The following is a 19,342-nucleotide window of genomic DNA, read 5'->3' on the forward strand; positions in this document are numbered from 1 at the left end:
TGCATGTACAATATGTTAAAGTGATATTATGTAAGATTTGCTTTGGAGCTTATGTCCATTCTTTAACGTTGTATCCTCAGCAAAATTCAGTTAATATATATATATATTTTTTTTATATATATACAGGTTTGTCCCTTGAGACTCAGTGTCTCATGTTCAAGAGAAACCGGTTTCAAACATATAATCTATAAACAGTCCAAATAAAAATACAAAAGTTTCACAAACTTTGCTCTCAAAACACCAGCCCGCACTCTGGTCCACATCAGAGGGAGAAATCCACGGAGTTTCCCGAACATCTTCTGAATCTGTTTGTCGTCAGACCTTCTTCCTTTGCACAGATTATTATTATTATCATGTTTGTCGATAGCAAACGATTTCCCAAGTTGAATTTTTGCTCTGCCGTCACCAGTGCCTAGTGTGCCAAGCATTTTGTACAATGGCATACAACTATAACATCACGATATGATATGTATCCTGATACCGAATTCATACGATATGTTTCGCGGTTTAAGTGTATCGCAATAGCGCGTCCATAATACAAGATATATTCAGAATTTTAAGAAAAAAAATAACATATAGGTAGCAAAATGGAGAGTTTTTATTATGCTGATAGTTGGAGTGCGTGTTGTGATACATTCTGAATAAAGATTATGGTTAGACAAACTTATTGCGTATCATGATACACGTATTGTCACATACTCTGTGACGATATTTTGCCGATACAATATATGTTGAGCACAGCCCTACTATTGGCGATAAAGCAATAGGCACACACATCCAAAGGCAGTAAGCCTTACTATTAACACACAAAGACAGGGTTTTGCGCCAATTTTTTCTGCGTTTGTGGCATTAAAATCGAGCACTTGGGCATTAAAAAGCATTCAGTTTGACCTGCTCCTGCCTGTATAAATCCTGAAAGAAAAAATTACAAGCACATGTTGGTATCTATTTTTGCAATAGAAGTCTTTAATTGACATTTGTATGTTCTCTGTCTGTTTTTGACCATGGGTGATATTTCACTACACCCTGTTCACTTGTTTACTGCCGAAGCTCTGTACTGTCATGACAGCCCTTCATATGTGCTGTGCATTAATCAACATAGTAATATTGTTCCATATAATGAACTGAAGAGAACCTGAACTCGACAGAAAATGCCCAGAATACGTTGTTTTGCAAGTCCACAGTGTTACATAATGCTGGCTGCACAGACGTTGCATTATCGCCCTCTAGTGGTGACTGTGGCGCCTTACAGAAGAAGTGGATGTTTTGATTGGGAGCTCTATTGTCCTCAGCATGCGTGGGTTACGTAATTGAACCAATTCTCTGCATTCGGGGCTTTATCTCGCCTGTCTACCCACTTTGGACAATAGGTTTTGGATTGGCACATGGTACAAAGAAAGAAGAGTCTCTGCCTTTATTGCGAAATGTGTGCATGCGTTTGTCTATTGTTATCCTGCATGTTTGTTTGGACTGATAGCAAGATGATGGACATAATACTATACATGTTTTACTGCTTGAAATACGAACAAAACCCAAAATAAATAGGCTAAAAGTACATTAGCATAAACAATTACATATTAAGTTAATTCAACATTTATTCTGAATGTGCTTTTTTGTGTTGAAGATAAGTTGTGATGACTTTGAGGCCCTCCAGGGGGCCCCAGACTCCGCTTTAAGAAACACTGCACATAATACATCGTAATCATCAGGACCTTTTAAAGCAGGGGTGTCCAAACTTTTTTAATCGAGGGCAGGCACTGATGGCCACAAACCGTTGGTCAAACATTCACCTGATGCATTAAAGAGAGGTTTTAACTGTGTCTCACACCTTTATTCAGATTTGGAAGCTTAATGCAGCTCTGTCTCTCAGAGAAAATATTTGTTTTTGAGGCTGTAATTGTGTAGAATGATTACATTTGAAGTAAAAACTAGCATCTCTGGTGATATGTGCAAAGGGCAGCACTTTGGGCGCCACTGCTTTAAAGTCATTATTTAGAGTTTGAACTTTAAAGGTGCATTATAGAGCGGTGAAAAAAAAAAAAAAAGATATCAGTGTGAAGGAGTTAGAAACACATGTGTCACGAATAGTATTAGGAAAAAACATTAATATCTTTTAAATATTAAGAAATAAAAATGTAAGTGAAAGTCAAGATTTATTTTTGTATTTGCTGTTTAATCCTTTTATCCACCTATATTTATCTAAACTACAAAATGTGCAGATTAACAATAGAGGTTTTTCCATGCCCTATCTATACAATGTTTTGACACCATGTGAAACAATAGGGACATATTCAGCAATGGGCAAGGAGACGCTTAGAAGTGATTGTTTATAACTGTAAACAATGGAGAAAGCATCAGAGTGAAAGTACAGGAGGGAGGGGCCCGGGAGGAGAAGGAGGCGGGGCTTGGCTAGTGAAATGGGGGGGTCCGGGTGAGGGGTATGTGTGTGTGAGAGAGGGATGATGCTATAAAGGAGCAGACTTTGAACAGCGTGCTCACAAGAGGACAGCTGCACCACCAAGCTCTGCACGGCACGACTGCAGCGGGAAAGGGAAAGCTGACGGCAAAAACACCAAGCTTTTTAAGGGAAAACTAAACTAAACAAAACGAAGATGGCAACTATGTTCAGATACCCCGTGTTTCCCCATCTCCAGGGTGAGTGCAACAACTCTCTCAATAGTTGGACTGAAAACGGATGGATAACGTGTGGTGGTTGTCTTGTTGTGTCTGATGAGTTCTGTTACAACGAAGGCTAGAATTTATATTTTATCAACATGATGATTCGGACGTGGAGCATCTGTGTTTGCGTCCTGTTGTGAGGAGTTGAACACCAGACGCTCGGTTTAAAAGATGGCTACTGTACTTTAGTGTAATTCCTGTGGTATTTGATTTAAATAATGATATGAACGTGTTGTTTGTTTGCTGTTATTGATACGTCCAAAGTAAATTTGCATCAGTGAGATGATCAATACGAATCTGTGAATGTTATATTGCTTTTAAAAAGAAATAAACTGAAGAAAAAATGTAAAAAGAACTTAAAATTTGGGCCTATGTTGTTACATTATATTATTATATAAATACGTTTTTGTAAATGTATTGATTTATTTTGCAACAAAAATGTATTGTTCGCAGGGTAAAACAATAGTAATCTGGATATTTTGACCTTGTGCACTGACCTGAAGTATGTGGTATTTAAATACAGCGGGATACAATACTAACTATTGCACTTCAAGTTGTTAATGCATCAGCATGATGTGATCTCCGTTTGAGTGGACTTTTTGGGTTGTTGCCAATATCTGGTCAAAAAAAAAAAAAAGAAAAGAAAAGATGCCTAATATTTGTAATAGATGCCGTATGCAGATTTTATTTTTGCTTCGTCAGTGTTTGCGTATAAAATGAGAGGAACATTTCATCCCCTCTCATTCGGAGCGGGACAATTATGTAATTCCTCTCATCACCATAGAGACCATTCATAATTCTGAACCCAGGCCAGACAGCCGAGAAATTCTGCTTTTATCTACCAGAGTAGTTTAAAGGAGATGTCATGTTGAATTTTCAGTCTTTTGAATATATCTGGAGAGATCATGCTCATGGACGGGTTGTTTTGATCTCTTAAGGAGACAAGGATAACACGTTGGAATCCCCCCCTCTTTTTTAAAGCTTAGTCATGTATTATGAGTAAAATTTGAATTAAATTGTGAATGACCCCACAGTGTGCCTCAGCCCTTCTCAGGGATGGTGGCTGGGATGGTCAAAACAAAGCCAAAGCCTATTGCAGGCCACTCCTAGACATGCCCCGGGGGTTTGCGTTCACTTTTGTTACTCACTGGCTTCTGTCGCTGTACTTTTTCATATGTTATGATCCACTTAATGTATGTATGTTGTTTTGATGTTTCAGCTTATTTTTAAATAATAAAAGTCTACTAGTTTTGTAGATTTACAAAAATAAGGTGGTTAAGGTGTACTTTATTGTTTAACGAAACAAATCTTCCAGTGTTTGGCTAGTCGGCGAGCGCTAATGCATCTGTTTGTGCAAATAAACTCATAGCGTTCTGCCTTTGCTTCCCTCCTCCAGACCCGTGCGCCCCCGGCCTGTCTCTGACCCCTCCCCGCAGTGTTATGGCCGAACCGGACTACCTGGAGGGGCCCTGCGACGAGCTCATCAAACCCAAGAAACTCATCAACCCGGTCAAGACGTCGCGCAACCACCAAGACCTGCACCGCGAGCTGCTAATGAACCAGAAGAGGTCAGAACCACGGGCTTTCTAGGCTTTTCTAAACTTTAATAACTTAAGATTGATGACATACTGTGCCAAACAAGTTCTATATCTTTAAATATACTTCATTATTAGGCACAGAACATAATGATTGTGATATTTTAACAAACAAAACGTTTCAGTATATTGCATTGAATTGAACAAAACTCTTGTCCAATCAGTCACATGGAAGGCCTCAGTCATTTTTGCAGTATACAGTCATTTTGTGTTACCTAATGTTGTGGTAACAATAATTTGGCGATTATATTGTTCAGCTCGACTTCTGATCTCAAATGTTCCCCGTGAATCTTCTCAAAACAAATCACAATTTACTTTTCTCTTCTAAATCGTGCTGTCCTATTAGGCACAGACAGAGGTATTTATAGCCTTTGCCGCTCTATACTTCCTTGTGGAAAAGGCCATAAATACCAGACTGATTAGTTTTGTGGTATTTATAACCAGTAAATAATTTATTTCTGTTTATTGCTGTGAGAATCCCGTCCGTTGATAAGGCCGAAACCAACAATAGAACAATGAACTTATTATGTTTTACATGATTATTAGTGACATAAAAGTGCATTTCAGAGTTGATACATTTGACTAACTTTGGCTGTTCTGAATTTGCATGGGGCTCGAGACTGATTGTTTCAAACTTGGCTTGACATTTGGCTTTAAAAAGTCTGCTGTTTCTGTGATTGAATATTGAATCTGGATTCTTATACAAATGAATGGCATTTCTTTATCATTAAGATATTAACAGAATTTGCACAAAAGCAGAAGTAATTATTTACCATAGCCTATATCACTGAGCACATGTGTCTCCAATAAGCGACCCGCGGGCCAAATCCGGCCCCTGACTTGTATAGCACAAATTCCTGAGTACGTCAAAAAAGAAAGTAAGTCTCTAGCCCATTCGTGTGTGGAGTTATGATTTTTAAAGTAACCAGAAAGCTCACTCCAGCCACTAGGGGGCAGCTTAAAGAAAGAAAGGAAAGAATTCCACACGTGACCAGCAGAGGGCACTGACAAAAGAAGAGATCGGGATATAAACAACACATTATAATCCTGTGGTAAATGTACATAAATGTCGGCCCAAGGGCAGCTGTGGCTACAATAGTAGCCACCAAGTGCTGAGTGAATGAACAATGACTACAGTGTAGCAGAAACTTGTGACACAGGCTTGTTAAGTGCAAGACAAGTGCAAGCCGAGGCTACAGTCCTGTCAGACTCATTATTATTCATTTATTGAAAAAAGTTTCCTCAATACTATTTTCCCAATCAAAACTGGATTGCTGCATTTTACTGTAACTTTTGTTGATGGACCCCGGCATTACACTCCCGATATATTTTGGCCCCAGGGAAATTTACTTGGAGACCCCTGACTTAGCGTTTAGCTCGGATGACACTTTTCCATGCTAATTATAATTTGAAGTATAATTTCGAAAGGTATGTGCATTCTGAATGATTTCTAACATAAAAGTGGTTAACAACAGCCAACCACAATGCTAATAGCTTTTCAAAAAATACATCGAACAGGTTCTTTTCTTAAAAGTTAGCCAGAGTAGCGAGCTTGTCCACTGCGTGCGGAGCTTACAATGAAATGCTGGTTTGTGGTTCAAACGCCAACAACATCTTTCCTGGCCATTTACAACCGCACACCCTGATAAAAAAGAAAAAAAAGTGTCTACGATTGCATCTTCCCTCCTTTTTTCCTTGAAAAGTTAATATTTACAGTTTACTTGTGTGGCACGTGAGAACGGCCTTTCTGTGTCAGGGTTAGGTAACGATGCCGTAACCACTTTGTCGTAGCCCGTGTCTGAGAGCATCCGAGCCACCTCTGGGGAGTCTGCGTGTCCACTCGTGCCCTCCGAGCTGAATTACATAAATCTGATGACATCAAAATATCTGGGAGTATTACATAAAACTACAGCCAGTGTCCATTATGGGGTCAAATATGACTTGTGTAAACACGGAGCTTGAATTTATGTAATGGCACAGAGAAATAGGCCTTTTCAGTCTTAACCTACATCACACATTTAAATGCCATTACAACAGACTAAACGTTAACAAAATGTTTAATCCCCAGCCCGTACTCCTAGAAATTCAATCTTTTTTTTACGCAATAACTGCTACATTGACTACATACATTGCATATGCCAGGGCTGTTGTTATTGTGTGAAGCTAGCGTATTTCTTGCTAGCTTAGCGCATCCTTTTTGGCACTGTGTTGTGTTGTGTGGTGTTTGTTTTCCTCCAGAACAGACGCTCTGTGCCCGGGTTAAAAATAGCTTTGCAGTATCACGCCGGCTGGCTGTTGACTCTTACATCATCATCATCGCAGAGGCATGTTCGCGCTGCCTTAAAAACGGGTCAAACGACGAAGGACGGCTTAACCCGACGAATAACGTAACCCAGCACATCTGCGCGGCACCGTTTCCCATGTACAATCTGGCACAACATTGAAAATATTTTGGTTTCAGAGTGACAGATGTGTGGGGGAAAATGTGGAGCAAGGATGAAGAGTTTGAGGAGGCTGATGGTTTTGCTGCTGCGGTGGATTAAGGCCAGGGCTGAACAGGGCAGGGAGAGGCTATTTTACATAAGCTTAAATCTAGCCAAACATGCCGTTTCTTATATGAACGCTAAGAACCTCCAGAGTTCAGTCGCTGACCTTTTAACAACTGGAGTCTGCACTAGCACTTATTAGGGCTTGATTGGGGACAAATGCTATGACTGGAAGGAAGAGAGAAAACCTTTATGCTCATTTCCAAACTGGCTTTAGCCATTGGGCCTAGCACCTCTAATTGTAGGGCTCATTCTACTTTCTGATGGCCTCTGATCGTCTCAAGAACCAAAACCCAAACCACTTTACATTCCCTCCCCCGTTATTTATTCTAATATGAAAAATACACCTTCAGACATAAATATATGAAAGATTAATGATATTTTTTGTAACTAAAATTCAGTCTCTTCTGATCGATAATCTCACTGCAGTGCTCAGAACCTCTCTCTCTTGACTTGCCAATAAAACTAAGTACTAAAACTATTTTTGAACCATTTCTGAGTAAAACTTCTCATTTGTTTAAGCTTCCAGTTCACATATCTGCGGCCAACACACAAATGCCTTCATTGTAACCACGCAAACCTACGGGCATGGTTCTTGCATTCTTCTACTTTGATTAAAGGGGCTAGATGCAAGTTGGCCATTTTGTACTCACTACTGCCACCTCAGGTCATATGTGTAACTGCACCTTCTATATTTAAGCTTGTGCATGACGTAACACGTTTTTGAGTGACAGTGCAGGATTTAAGAGGCAGTTGTGGTGAACATTCTCATTCTACACATTAGGACATTGTAGGGGGAGGAAAATACATATTTTTTTAAACATTTTTAAACTCCTTATAGTCCCTTTAAGATATTTTGCAATAGGGTTTATAGAAGAAAACGTACAATATGTGATACAGGTATTGCGATAATAACAATATTTTGCAATATTTGTGTCAAAACGGGACTTAAAAAAACAAGAAATGGTACGAATTGGGTTTATTTAAAGTGACGCAACGCAGCTGATGATAGTACTGCAGAACAGCCATGGACTTAAAGTGGGCCCAAGCTGATCAATATCTATCTCTTAAAGTTTGAAATGACATCATTAACCGAAATTGCCTTTTTGGCCAGCAGCACTTCCACACTCACACAGAAGGTTTCAAACATTTATGGTACTTGCCAGAAGATGTATTATATTACATTACGTTAGACCTGTAAGTAATCATTTAACAGCATTTAAGTCCAAATACCTACATAAATGTAGCTCTTTTTATGCTTTAATATGATGCTACATTTTGTGCAGTGCCCTTTGGTCACTCCTGTTGCCTCTTCGTGAGAGTAAAAAGTGAAAAAGGCAGGATTAATGAGCAGATGGTTGCTTTGTAACTTCACTTCAGGGTCAGTTTGACATTATTTGCATTGGAATAATTATCCAATATGGCGGCGGTTGGCGTTTTTGTCACGTGGCGCCCCCTCAGCAGCAGCATGATGTAAACCATAACATCAAACATTATAGGGATTACCGGTACATTATATAAAGGCAGCATTAGTGCGATTTGAGACTTACATGTGGAATTATCGTATACACTTTACTTGGGTGGGTTTGATGTGCAGTACCGTACAAATGTTTTCAAATTTTGAAACACTTTGAGAGAAAACTGAAAGATGGACCTTTTTTTAGAGCGTGTTAGTCGAGCAGCTTTTCCCACATGACATAAGACCCGTCGGAGGATATGCAAACGATCGGGACGGGGCGGCCGCGGTGTAAATGCCACACGGCGCTCGTAAACAAACCGCTCCACTTCTCCCATCAGCAGACCGGCACTGTCGACCTCTCATCCGCCTGCTCGCCGCGAGTGAAAGCGAAAGCCGTTCACACGTTCGCCCATGGATTAGTCACGATGCGAGACGGGGCGGGCATCGGGTCGGGGGAGGATGGAGGGATGGAGAAAGAGAGAGAAGAGGGATGGAGAGATGGATGTTACATAATGGCAGTTACAAAACGCTGGGTAGCTGTGGGCTGTTGCTGTACCTTTGTCAACACACAGACACAGAGGAATTTGAGACATTCAGACGGCGCAGAGGGGTGGGTTATGGAGATGGGGGCGGGGGGGGGGTTAAATCTGCATTCTTCACGGGGTGTGGGGAGGAACGGGCCAGCAGTGCGGGGTACTCGGATCATGTAATCAGCAGAGGCGGGGTGTAAATGGGTACTTTTTACAGTCGCTCTTTGGATCAAATGTACTGTGTTGTTTTGGCATTATAAAAAGTACTCTTCTACCACTACTGTTACTGTTTCCATCGGCTTGAGGAACAGAAAAAAGCAGCCATCTAAATCAGGGGTTTCCAAAGTGGGGACACTGAGGTGCAGGGTTTCCAGATTAGCTTTGACAAGAAACCAAAAATGGTGACGGAAATTAAAAATAAATAAAGAAGTACATTTATGTGTATATTTTACATTTTTTTGTTTTGGTTCTCAAGATCCAATCATGAAGCAGGAGCCCCACACTTAGGGTCGTCGGAATCTGCGGCTATTTCCAGTTTGGGGATGAACACAATGGGTTTCTCTCCTACTTCCACAATCCCGGCACCAGTCCCCGATCAAGCCTGAACTCTGAAGGTTCTTCCCTTTCAAATGAGGGATGACATGTGCTTGTAGAGGTCTCAGGAGAGAGGAGGCGGGATATATTGGTGTCTGTAGTGGACATTTTACACTTTGTTTTTGCGCCTTTCTTATTGTGACCTTTCAAATGCAAATACAATTTTGATTTGGCTGTGATTAATCATGCTTAATACAGTGTTTAGACGTTACAACTCTACTCGTTCTTCGCCACGTTCCCCGCCGCTATAGCACACCTATACATGAGCTCCCAGCACTGACTCTGACTTCCTGACCTCATGTTTTGCTTGCATAAGACCAGTGCATTCAGGAACGGCCTTGCCAATAACTCCCACTGCTCTGCTCCGCTCTGCTAGAACAACAAGCTCGCCGGTTACATAACGCTGTAGATTTAATAACGTGCTAATTAAGAGAGCGCGCTGGCTAAGTGGAGGCAGGTAGGAGGGAGGGAAAAAAAGGCACTCCGTCAGCTCCAGCTAAAGGGCCCCCCCCCCCAACTATTGTCAACGGCAGGGGCAGGCTGGGGTTGGATTAGATTAAGAGGGAGAAAACAAGGAGGCCCAGTGCACTTTAGCCAGCTCACTCTGCGGACACGAACCGGACACAGGCAGGGGTTGTGTCGCAGGGGCCGGTGTTATGCAATCGGTGCTGGCCGGACTTGCAAAAAAGACGTTTCAATATTCAGCCAGCCTGTTTGATTGTGGCATCCATTCACTATCGCATGTGTAGCTGTGCAGTCGAGCGTTTCGCTGATTAGCCGATTTTACGATTACAAAAGGCCATGGTAGGTTTAATCGAAAGAATTTTGGAAGCCATGGTTTTCCACTTGAATCTCTCACACGCCACAAGCAGCGCGTAGACTCACCGGCAGTTGAGCAAGGCAGAGTTGCATCCACCCAAAAAAAACTATTTCAGTCAGCGACAAGTGTGGGGCCACTTTGGGGATCTAAAGGTTGACCAAAAAACTAGTTTATTCACACAGTCAAGCCACATAAACCTATTTCAAAAAAATCATTTTCTAGAATAAATCAAACTACTATTGTTTTTGAAGTATTTGAAATGATCACACATCGCCATGAAAATAATTTGGAATTGGAGGAAAAATACAAAATAGGAAGGAAGGAAAAATTGGAGGAAAATACAAAATATACCTCTAAAATAATCCATTGAGGGAGTAACATGCATCATTAGGTATATTCAGGCAGTCGATGTTTCGATTGGACTGTGATTCAGTCCTGTCGGCATTGTTAAAGCTGTAGATACAAAAAAAATATGCCAAAAAGCTTTGAAACATAAAAATGACCCTGCTATACCTATTCTAACACACAAGCCATAAAAGCATCTCGCTTCATTGTATCAATTATTCAACCCCTTACAGTCCACTATGATTTCACTCAAGTCCATTTCCCCCTTGATTCTTTTTATCAGCGCTCTTCATTTGTACTCATTTCTTTTGTGCAGGGGCCTGGCTCCGCAGAACAAGCCGGAGTTGCAGAAGGTGCTGGAGAAGAGGAAGAGGGAGCAGGTTCTCAAGGCTCAGAGGGAGGAGCAGGAGGCCCACAAGAAGAGGAGCGACCTGGAGATCGAGCTCCTCAAACGACAGCAGAAACTGGAACAGGTCAATAATTTACAGCAGCCATTATCCCTCCCATATAGTCTGCACACTGAGGGCACTTCCAGACCGCATACAGGGGTTTTTACTGTGCTATAAATACTAAGATTTCCCCACGGCTTCTGGCTTTAGTCTTAGGCTATTGTGTACTTATTCAGACTTCTATAGAGGCTATACTTTTCTGTATCATAGGCAATCAATTGACCTTCATAAGGAAGTCTGCATACATTATTTTATTTTTAAAAAATGAATATAATCTTACCATAGTATTGGATTGCTACAGAAAAATAGAAATGATTTAAGAGCGGCTGTAAGCTCTCTGAACCTACTGCACACACAAAAATGAAGGAAGACATACTGTTAGAATCAGCAAAAGAGGAAAACAGAAGTGGTTTGTTCTTGTAGCAGAAGAGTGCTACTCAGTAGAAAAAAACTCCAGGGAACAACACTGAGTGAACTAAACAGCAGATAATATCAACAGGAAACCACATTCGGGTAATGTTGAGCCATGCTATATCTCTCAAAGGTTAGTCACCAAGCTGACCTTTTATACATCAAATTTACATTGTGTCTTTCTAATCTGAATGGAAGTTTTGAATTAATTTGGAATGAACAATGACACCAATCAGGCATTCACATCATTATTGGTTGTAGTAAGTGCTAGTCACAGAACAAAAATCACAAATTGCCGTACAAGAAAATAGGTGAAAGAAAAAACAGTATAATGAAAATTTCATGAATAAAAAAATAACGCAAGTGAAAACCCATCAACCAAACATTCCTTAAATAAAGAGATATTCAGCTCCTTTACAAAAGAATCCATACATCTGCATGTCTAACTACATTCAAATGTAGAGCCCAGCACAGCGCTTGACTGGTTGTCACTTCTTCCTCACGGACGGCTCATCTCCGGTCAATCAGTTCAACATTATTCATTATATTGTTGTATTATTCATTCACTTCCTACACCTGGGTCAGACTGATGGAAGGGTGGCTTCCAATCTGCACCTACCTACTAAAATGTGACTCATCAAGCTTATGTAATATCCCCTGAAACCTAATGCAAGCTCACTGTGTCTCTGCCTACAGCTTGAATTGGATCAGCAGAAGAACGAAGAGGAGCAGGAGAACACGCCCGAATTTGTCAAGATGAAAAGCAACCTGCGCCGGACCCGGCAGGAGGAAGGAGGCGAGGAGCGGACCACCTAAACTCACCCGGGAGGGGGAGAGCAAAGAGTGGAGGACTGAGACTGCAACCCTGTTGGCACCCCCACACTGAACTGTTCACCTCTGACCCTGCAGCGTGGAGGTTTCTGTGGACGATGTTGTTCAGCGGGACTTTTCTTCCTCTGCACCTGCCCGCCACCTTCTCACGGCAGAACACAGCCCCCCCTGCTGGCCGGACCTCACAAGAGACATGTTACAAAATAATGAGGTTTTCGAATTTCGAGCTTCCACAAACGGAGGAACAAAAATAATGTCATTCTATGTTTCGTGTTCCTGCAAGCTGCAATTTTCTCATTACTGTTATAAGTGTTGTCTTTGTTTCTATTTTTTTTTTTCTTTTTTTTTCAATCAAATGAGGAAAAGTGGACACTGGATGGACTCTCAAAGCTCTGTATTGTGAAGCCAAACTATTGTTGCGTTTTTGTTATTTATGTTTGTCATTTTTAGGACACGTTTTAGTCGTTTTTGTCTTATTGATAGTTTTGTTTCACCGCATAGTTTTCAAAAAGCCGAACGAGGACAAAGGGAGAGGCGTGACGAGTTTGCAAAACGTCATTATTAAATATTATTATTTTTTATCACCATGCCGTTTCCTCAGCTAATGCAATTTGAAGCAATATTACAGTGGCATGAGAGTGACCTTTTCTCTGTATTCAGTTTTTTTTTTGTATGAATAAAAAAAAAAGTTAATTTAATTTTGTTTTTGTCAACTCCTAATCTTTTTGGATTTATTAAAAAATGTATATTATTTGACTTAATGCTTGCTTATCCATATTACGGATAAACAGTGTTGACGACCTATTTAAGTGTTTTAATTTGGCAAGTGCACATTTTTGTCAATTTGTTTAAATATTTTTCCTAATTTCTAAATCTTTTTGGTTAAATTCTTAATATTGTATCTACATTTTTCCCCCAATAAACTCGTGTTATATTTTTGTGAATTTGTGTAACAGAAAGTCTTCTCACACGTCAAGGGTTCTTAATAGATGGAGTGAGCAACTTTGGAGTTAATATGTTGCTTTGTCGCAAGAGGAGCGGAACTGTTGTAACAGCCGGTGATGTGCTGCTCACGTTAGAGTTCCGCAGAAGAGATAAAGTATTTTTCATCAATAAAAATATCCGTAATAAAACAAATCAATTTGTTATTTAAATTATTGGGTGAAATGTTATGCAGTGTAGCTGTAAATTGTATGACACTGACCTGGGTAGGCAAGGCAAGGCAAGGCAAGTTTATTTGTAGAGCACAATTCATACACAAGGCAATTCAAAGTGCTTCACAGTTGAAAACAAATTGAAAACAAATAGAATCAATAAAAACATCAACATAAAATTAATCAATTACAGTAAAAGGCGAGAGTGCAGATAAAATACTTTCAGTCATATGCATTGGTAAAAAGAACTGTTTTCAGCCTGGATTTGAACATTGTCAGAGTTGAGGCCTGTCTCACATCCTCATGAAGACTGTTCCAGATTTCAGCTGCATGAAACTGAAACGCAGCCTCACCGTGTTTATTATTGACTCTGGGAACCACCAGGAGGCCCCTCCCTGAAGTTCTCAGGGCCCGAGATGGTTCATACGGCTCTAACATGTCAGAGATGTACTTTGGAGCTAAACCATGAAAAGACTTGTAGACAAGCAGAGCTGTTTTAAAGTCTATTCTCTGAGTGACGGGAAGCCAGTGCAGAGACCGGAGCACTGGACTAATATGGTCGTATTTCCTGGTTCTTGTCAGGACTCGAGCAGCAGCGTTCTGGATGTACTAAGCTCTGATAGCTCGTTTACAGAGGACAGTGAGTAGGCCGTTACAGTAGTCTAACCTGCTGGAGACAAATGCATGGATAAGTCTCTCTAAGTCTGGTTTTGACACTATTCCTCTGATCTTAGCAATGTTTTTCAGATGGTAAAAAGCTGATGATGTTATTGCTTTGATGTGGCTGTTTAAGTTCAGGTCTGAGTCCATGATTACTCCTAGATTTCTAACCTGATTTTTTGGTTTTAGAGAGAGAGACTCAAGGTGACTGATAACACTCTGTCTTTGTGCCTGTGGGCCAAAAACAATGATCTCAGTTTTGTCTGAGTTTAGTTGGAGAAAGTTGTTTTGCATCCACAAACTGATCTGTTGGATGCAGTGACAGAGAGTATCTACAGGCCCATGTTCACCAGCCGTCAGTGACACGTAGATTTGAGTGTCATCTGCATAGTTGTGGTACGACACATTGTTGCTGTTTATTAGCTGACCCAATGGAAGCATGTAAGAGTAACTTGATCCAGTTACACATGGGTAATGTCAAACCATACACACAATATATCCATAATGCTGAAAAACGAAAAAGATATGAAGGAACAAATGCAGGATATCAGCGAGTGTCCTAAACGATAATAAAGGTTTATGTTTATGTCCTCGGAGTGAACATTTCTTCTCTGCATTTGAGCCATCCTTCAGAGTGACTAATGCAGGGTTGCCAGGTCCGCGGTTAAACCGCAGAATTGGGCGGTTTTTAAAGCCATTCCGCGGGTGAAAAAAACTGTTGGTTTTTTGCCTTGCTGTAATCAATGTTGACTTGATCAAAATCACTATTTCTAAGGCAAATCCAAGGCTCTGTGAGCTGCTTTTTCAATAAGGGGGGGAAATAGGGGCGGTTTCTCATCATCGCAGGAGCACATGGGCTCTGTTAACTAGTAAACAATATTGAAAATTCCAGCTGCGCCGTACGTCCGCGGGTTTTCCACGGTTTTCAGATATTTTTGGGCGGGTTTGGCTGCCCAGACCTGGCAACCCTGGACTAATGCAAAAGCTTTGAAATTGAAGTATTCAAAACGGTTCCATTGCTACCAGGGGCGGACTGGGACTGAAAAACAGCCCTGGACTTTATTTATTGATATCATCAGCAAAAAGAACGGGAAAGGTGGTCGTAGAAACAGAAGCAAAATCATTAATATAAATAATAATGGTCCCAAAATTGAACCTTGTGGTACACCATACTCCACGGAATTCCTGTTAGATTCATGTTTTTTTATACTGGGCTTTACCCAAATCTAAAAGCTTCTTGACTGGTGATCAACAATGTAACGCCTCATTTGAAAGCTAAGACCTACAAAAGTGATGGAGACTTTTCGCTACGTCGCCACATTTTTGTCGTATTTTTGTTGTTTTTTTAATTATTTTTTCTATCATTTTTTCTTGTGTTTTTCTCACGTTTTTGTAGTTTTTTTTGTCCGTGTTTTTCTCATGTTTTTGTTGACTTTTCGTCCTTTTTTTCTCGCTATTTTGATGCTTTTCTTTTTAGCTTTTAGATTTGGGTAAAGCTCGGTTGAGGCAGGACTGGTGGCCCTAGAGCCAGTGGCCCTTCTGTGCTCTTCCAGAATGGACATATGGCCAGTCCGCCCCTGATTGCTACCATCTGCAGCCTATGGACGTGCTAACTGGGGTCAGGGTTGCCAGGTCCGCGGGTGGAAAACACTGTCCACGTTTTTTTGCCTTGCTGTAATCAATGTCAAATTGATCAAAATCACTATTTCGAAGGCAAATCCAAGGCTCTGTAAGCTGCTTTTTCAATAAGGGAGGGAGGTGGGGGCGGTTTCTCATCATCGCAGGAGCACATGGGCTCTGTTAACTAGTAAACAATATTGAAAATTCCAGCCGCGCCGTATGTCAGGCGTGTATTTTCATATATTTTTGGGCGGGTTTGTCTGCCCAGACCTGGGAACCCTGACTGGGGTCCAATCTGGACATTCATATTCATCACTTTAATTAAAGTAGTTTGTGGCCCTTTACATAAAAGAATGTGAAGAAAATATCCAGAAATTAAGGATTCATCTCCTCTTTTGTCATTATTCAGCCATCTCCTTCTCAAGAACTCAAAACACTCCCATCTGCTGATGTGTGAACAGGGCATTTTGATTGCTCAGAAAGCAGAATTATATGACTTTTGCATGCTATTCATTACATTTAGGTATTCAGATTTTAAAAATTAAAGGGGGGGTATTATGCAAAAACGAATTTTTCAAGCTTTCTATCATGTTATTATGTCATTCCCTCATTAAAAACATGCCTGAAGTGTTACCTTGGCACATTCACGTATTTTTGAGTAATCTGTAAAAACTCGGATGGCAGCCATTTCAGGGATAGGTTTGCCTGAGTCCTCCTAGGAACGCCCCCACCAGAAGGTTTCGTCATCATTGACAGAATTCCTCGGCGCAGCCAGGGACCGCAGGGTGTCCGCTTTAGGAACCTCAGAATCTCATCTCTGCTGTTTGCAGACAATGTGTTTCTGTTGGCTTCATCACATCAGAAACTTCAGTGCGCTCTTGGGCAGTTTGCAGCTGTGTGTGAAGCGGCCGGGATGCGAATAAGCACCTCCAAATCCGAGGCCACGGTTCTGAAGGGGAAGAAGATGGATAGATGGGTGTCTGGATGAAGAAGCAGTTTGTTCACTGACAGCATTTCTGGTTTAGTTTTGTGAGATCTGAAGCATAAATTGCATCTGTGCAGTTTCATGTTCATTTTTCCATTCCAGCTGTCCCTGAAACAATGAGTCTAGGACTCATTGTTTCATCCAGGGGTGCTGTCTGATGTCTTTCATGGGAATGCGGATATTTTGATTTTTCTCCAGCAGCCCTCTTAATAGGTTTTGCAATCTGAAAATAAAGTTGATAGAATATAATGAGAATTATTATCTGTGTTTGGTTTAGTTATAAAGCCATAAGTAGATTCGAAATACATACCCATTGACAGTTCTTCTGTGAGAGGAGGCTGAAAAGAGGTGGTCATTATGTAGCATAAAATACAGAGTAAGTCCCAGTTGCCAGGCTGTTGTTGGGGCGGCTTTGTATGCATGCTCCTTGAAATATTCTGGAGGAAAGTGTTGTAGTGTCCCTAGAAAATACAAAATAATAATTACACACATATATAAATATACTCTCTGTACTCTGCCTGTTTCAATGAGGATATTATCCGGTTTGATGTCTCTGTGAAATATTACTAAGACTTACTTTCGCTTCCTTCTCGCTCATCTTACGGTCCAGGTGAATCATATAGTCTGTTCTAGCACCATTACAATCTTGGAGTCCAACTCATACCAGTCTTGTAATTGTGGACTTACAGTACAGCAGTTTAAGTTTCCACTACATGCGCCCAATTTTACCAACATGTTCACCTCCCGTGGTTCTCTCGGGGTCTTAAAACATAAACAAATTAAAATCAGTAATTTAACTTTGTTCTTTAAGTGATATTTGGTTGAATGACATACCGATATTTCCCATGTGACATAGGACTTATCCACATACTTCATTGCAACCTGTAAATGAAAATGTAAGTTACGTATGTAACTATGGTTCTATGAATCCCGAATGACCACCAGAGGCGGTGCTTCAAGAACTCAATGATCATTCTATCTTGAGCATGCCCAGGTCGAGAAAATAATAACAACACAGTCACCTGTGACATCCGCTGACCTACGTGAGTCTATAAAGTCACGTGACACCGGAAACATAGTCCCACAATCTTCTCGCACAACAAGAGGATTCCGAGGGACTGAACGCTCTGGCGGTCATTCGGGACACCTCACTCCTGCAGGCAGTGGCCGACCACACTTTGCATAAGCTTCCGCAATAACACCGACGACCCATTGTGACAAACGTTGTTTAGACAGCGGATGACCCACTCTGGGTCCCGCAACGCACACAAACAGTTGATCAGACTTACGTATTGCCGCGGTCGCCCTCACGTAAGCGGTCAGTGAGCGGACAGGGCACAGATGCTCGGAGTCAGACTCAAAACGGGCGAGTTTCAAGGGCCGACAGGAGTTGCAGAGGGCACCTTGGGAACAAAAGAAGGATTAGGCCAAAGAGTGACCCCCGAACCATCCGGGTTCCATTGGCAGCAGGAGTCCTCAATAGAGAAGGCCTGCAATTCACCCACCTGCTTTGCTGAGACCATCGCCAGGAGGAACGCAGTCTTCATGGACAACCACTTAAGGCTCACCTCAGACAACGGTTCAAACGGCGCAGACCGTATGGTGAGTACCACGTCCAGGTCCCACGAAGGCACCACGTGGTGTCTGGGGGGATGCAGTCTCCGGGCGCCCTTCAAAAACAAGGAGATCACTTTATGACTGCCGACAGTCGCACCGTCTACGTCAATGTGCCAACATGAAATAGCCGCCACATACAGTATACCTACAGGGTAGAAGGAGACCGCCCCTTATCGAGCAGGTCCCGCAGGAATAAAAGGATGTCCGGGACAGGACAGCGTACAGGGTCCAGCCTATGGTCACAACACCATTCGTCAAACAGTTTCCACCTGTTGGCGTACAACAAGCGCATGGACGGCGCCCGGGCCTTGCATATAGTGTGACCGACTGCACCCTCAAAGATGGAGAAGTCTATTCCGGGCCTAGTAGTGACCAGACCCAGAGCTGGAGGCGAGCGGGATCGGTGTGTAATACTCGGCCCCTCATTTGGGACAACAAGTCCGCCCTGCAAGGGAGACGCATTGGCAAGGCACAACAAAGCCTGCGCAGCAGCGGAATCCATGTCCTCCCCGGCCAGAATGGAGCCACCAGGAGGAGCCGGTGTCCCTCCTGAAGGACTCAGAGAAGCGTCAGAAAAAAACGAATTTCTAAATCCGGAACCAAGTTGCTCTTGGGGAGATTCACCCTGAGCCCCAACTGGCGTACGTGCGCAAGTACAGTCTCCGTGTCCCGAATAGCCTGTGCACGGGACGGTGCACAAACCAAACAATCGTCTATATAGGGAAGTATCTTCAATGTAATGGTGCCAACACCGCTGCCACAAATCTCTTGAACACACTGGGGGACAGCGAGACACCGAACGGGAGAACCCTGAACTGATAATGGCGGCCTTGAAAAGCGAAGCGCAGAAACCTCCAATGAGGAGGAGCGAACAGGACGTGAAAATACGCATCCTTCAGATCGATGCTGGTGAACCATTCGCCCCTCTACAGTCCAGTGCAGTGGATGAGAGGCATTTTAAAGGAACAGGCCACCGTTTTTCAATACTGAGATATGATCTTACCTGAGCTTGGAAGAATTGATTCATACCTGTCTCGTCTTTGTGCG

General features: G+C 41.9%; 1 protein-coding gene across 2 annotated transcripts in view; it reads left to right on the forward strand.

Annotated features, from left to right (window-relative positions):
* The window catches only part of fam107b (family with sequence similarity 107 member B), a 31,266-nt gene extending 17,868 nt beyond the window's left edge, over positions 1-13,398 (forward strand). Inside the window, exons 1-4 of one of the 2 annotated variants that reach the window (XM_079567838.1) lie at positions 2,501-2,655; positions 4,076-4,247; positions 10,885-11,041; positions 12,125-13,397. In XM_079567838.1, coding sequence (XP_079423964.1) covers positions 2,613-2,655; positions 4,076-4,247; positions 10,885-11,041; positions 12,125-12,244 — 492 coding nt within the window. In that variant the 5' untranslated portion in view covers positions 2,501-2,612 and the 3' untranslated portion in view covers positions 12,245-13,397. Of the gene's footprint in view, positions 1-2,500; positions 2,656-4,075; positions 4,248-10,884; positions 11,042-12,124 lie in introns of those variants that run through there. The other variant, XM_079567839.1, reaches the window with a different exon arrangement.
* The last annotated feature ends 5,944 nt before the right edge of the window (positions 13,399-19,342 follow it).

Source organism: Gobius niger, assembly GCF_951799975.1.
Source record: "Gobius niger genome assembly, chromosome: 12".
Taxonomy (NCBI): Eukaryota; Metazoa; Chordata; class Actinopteri; order Gobiiformes; family Gobiidae; genus Gobius; species Gobius niger.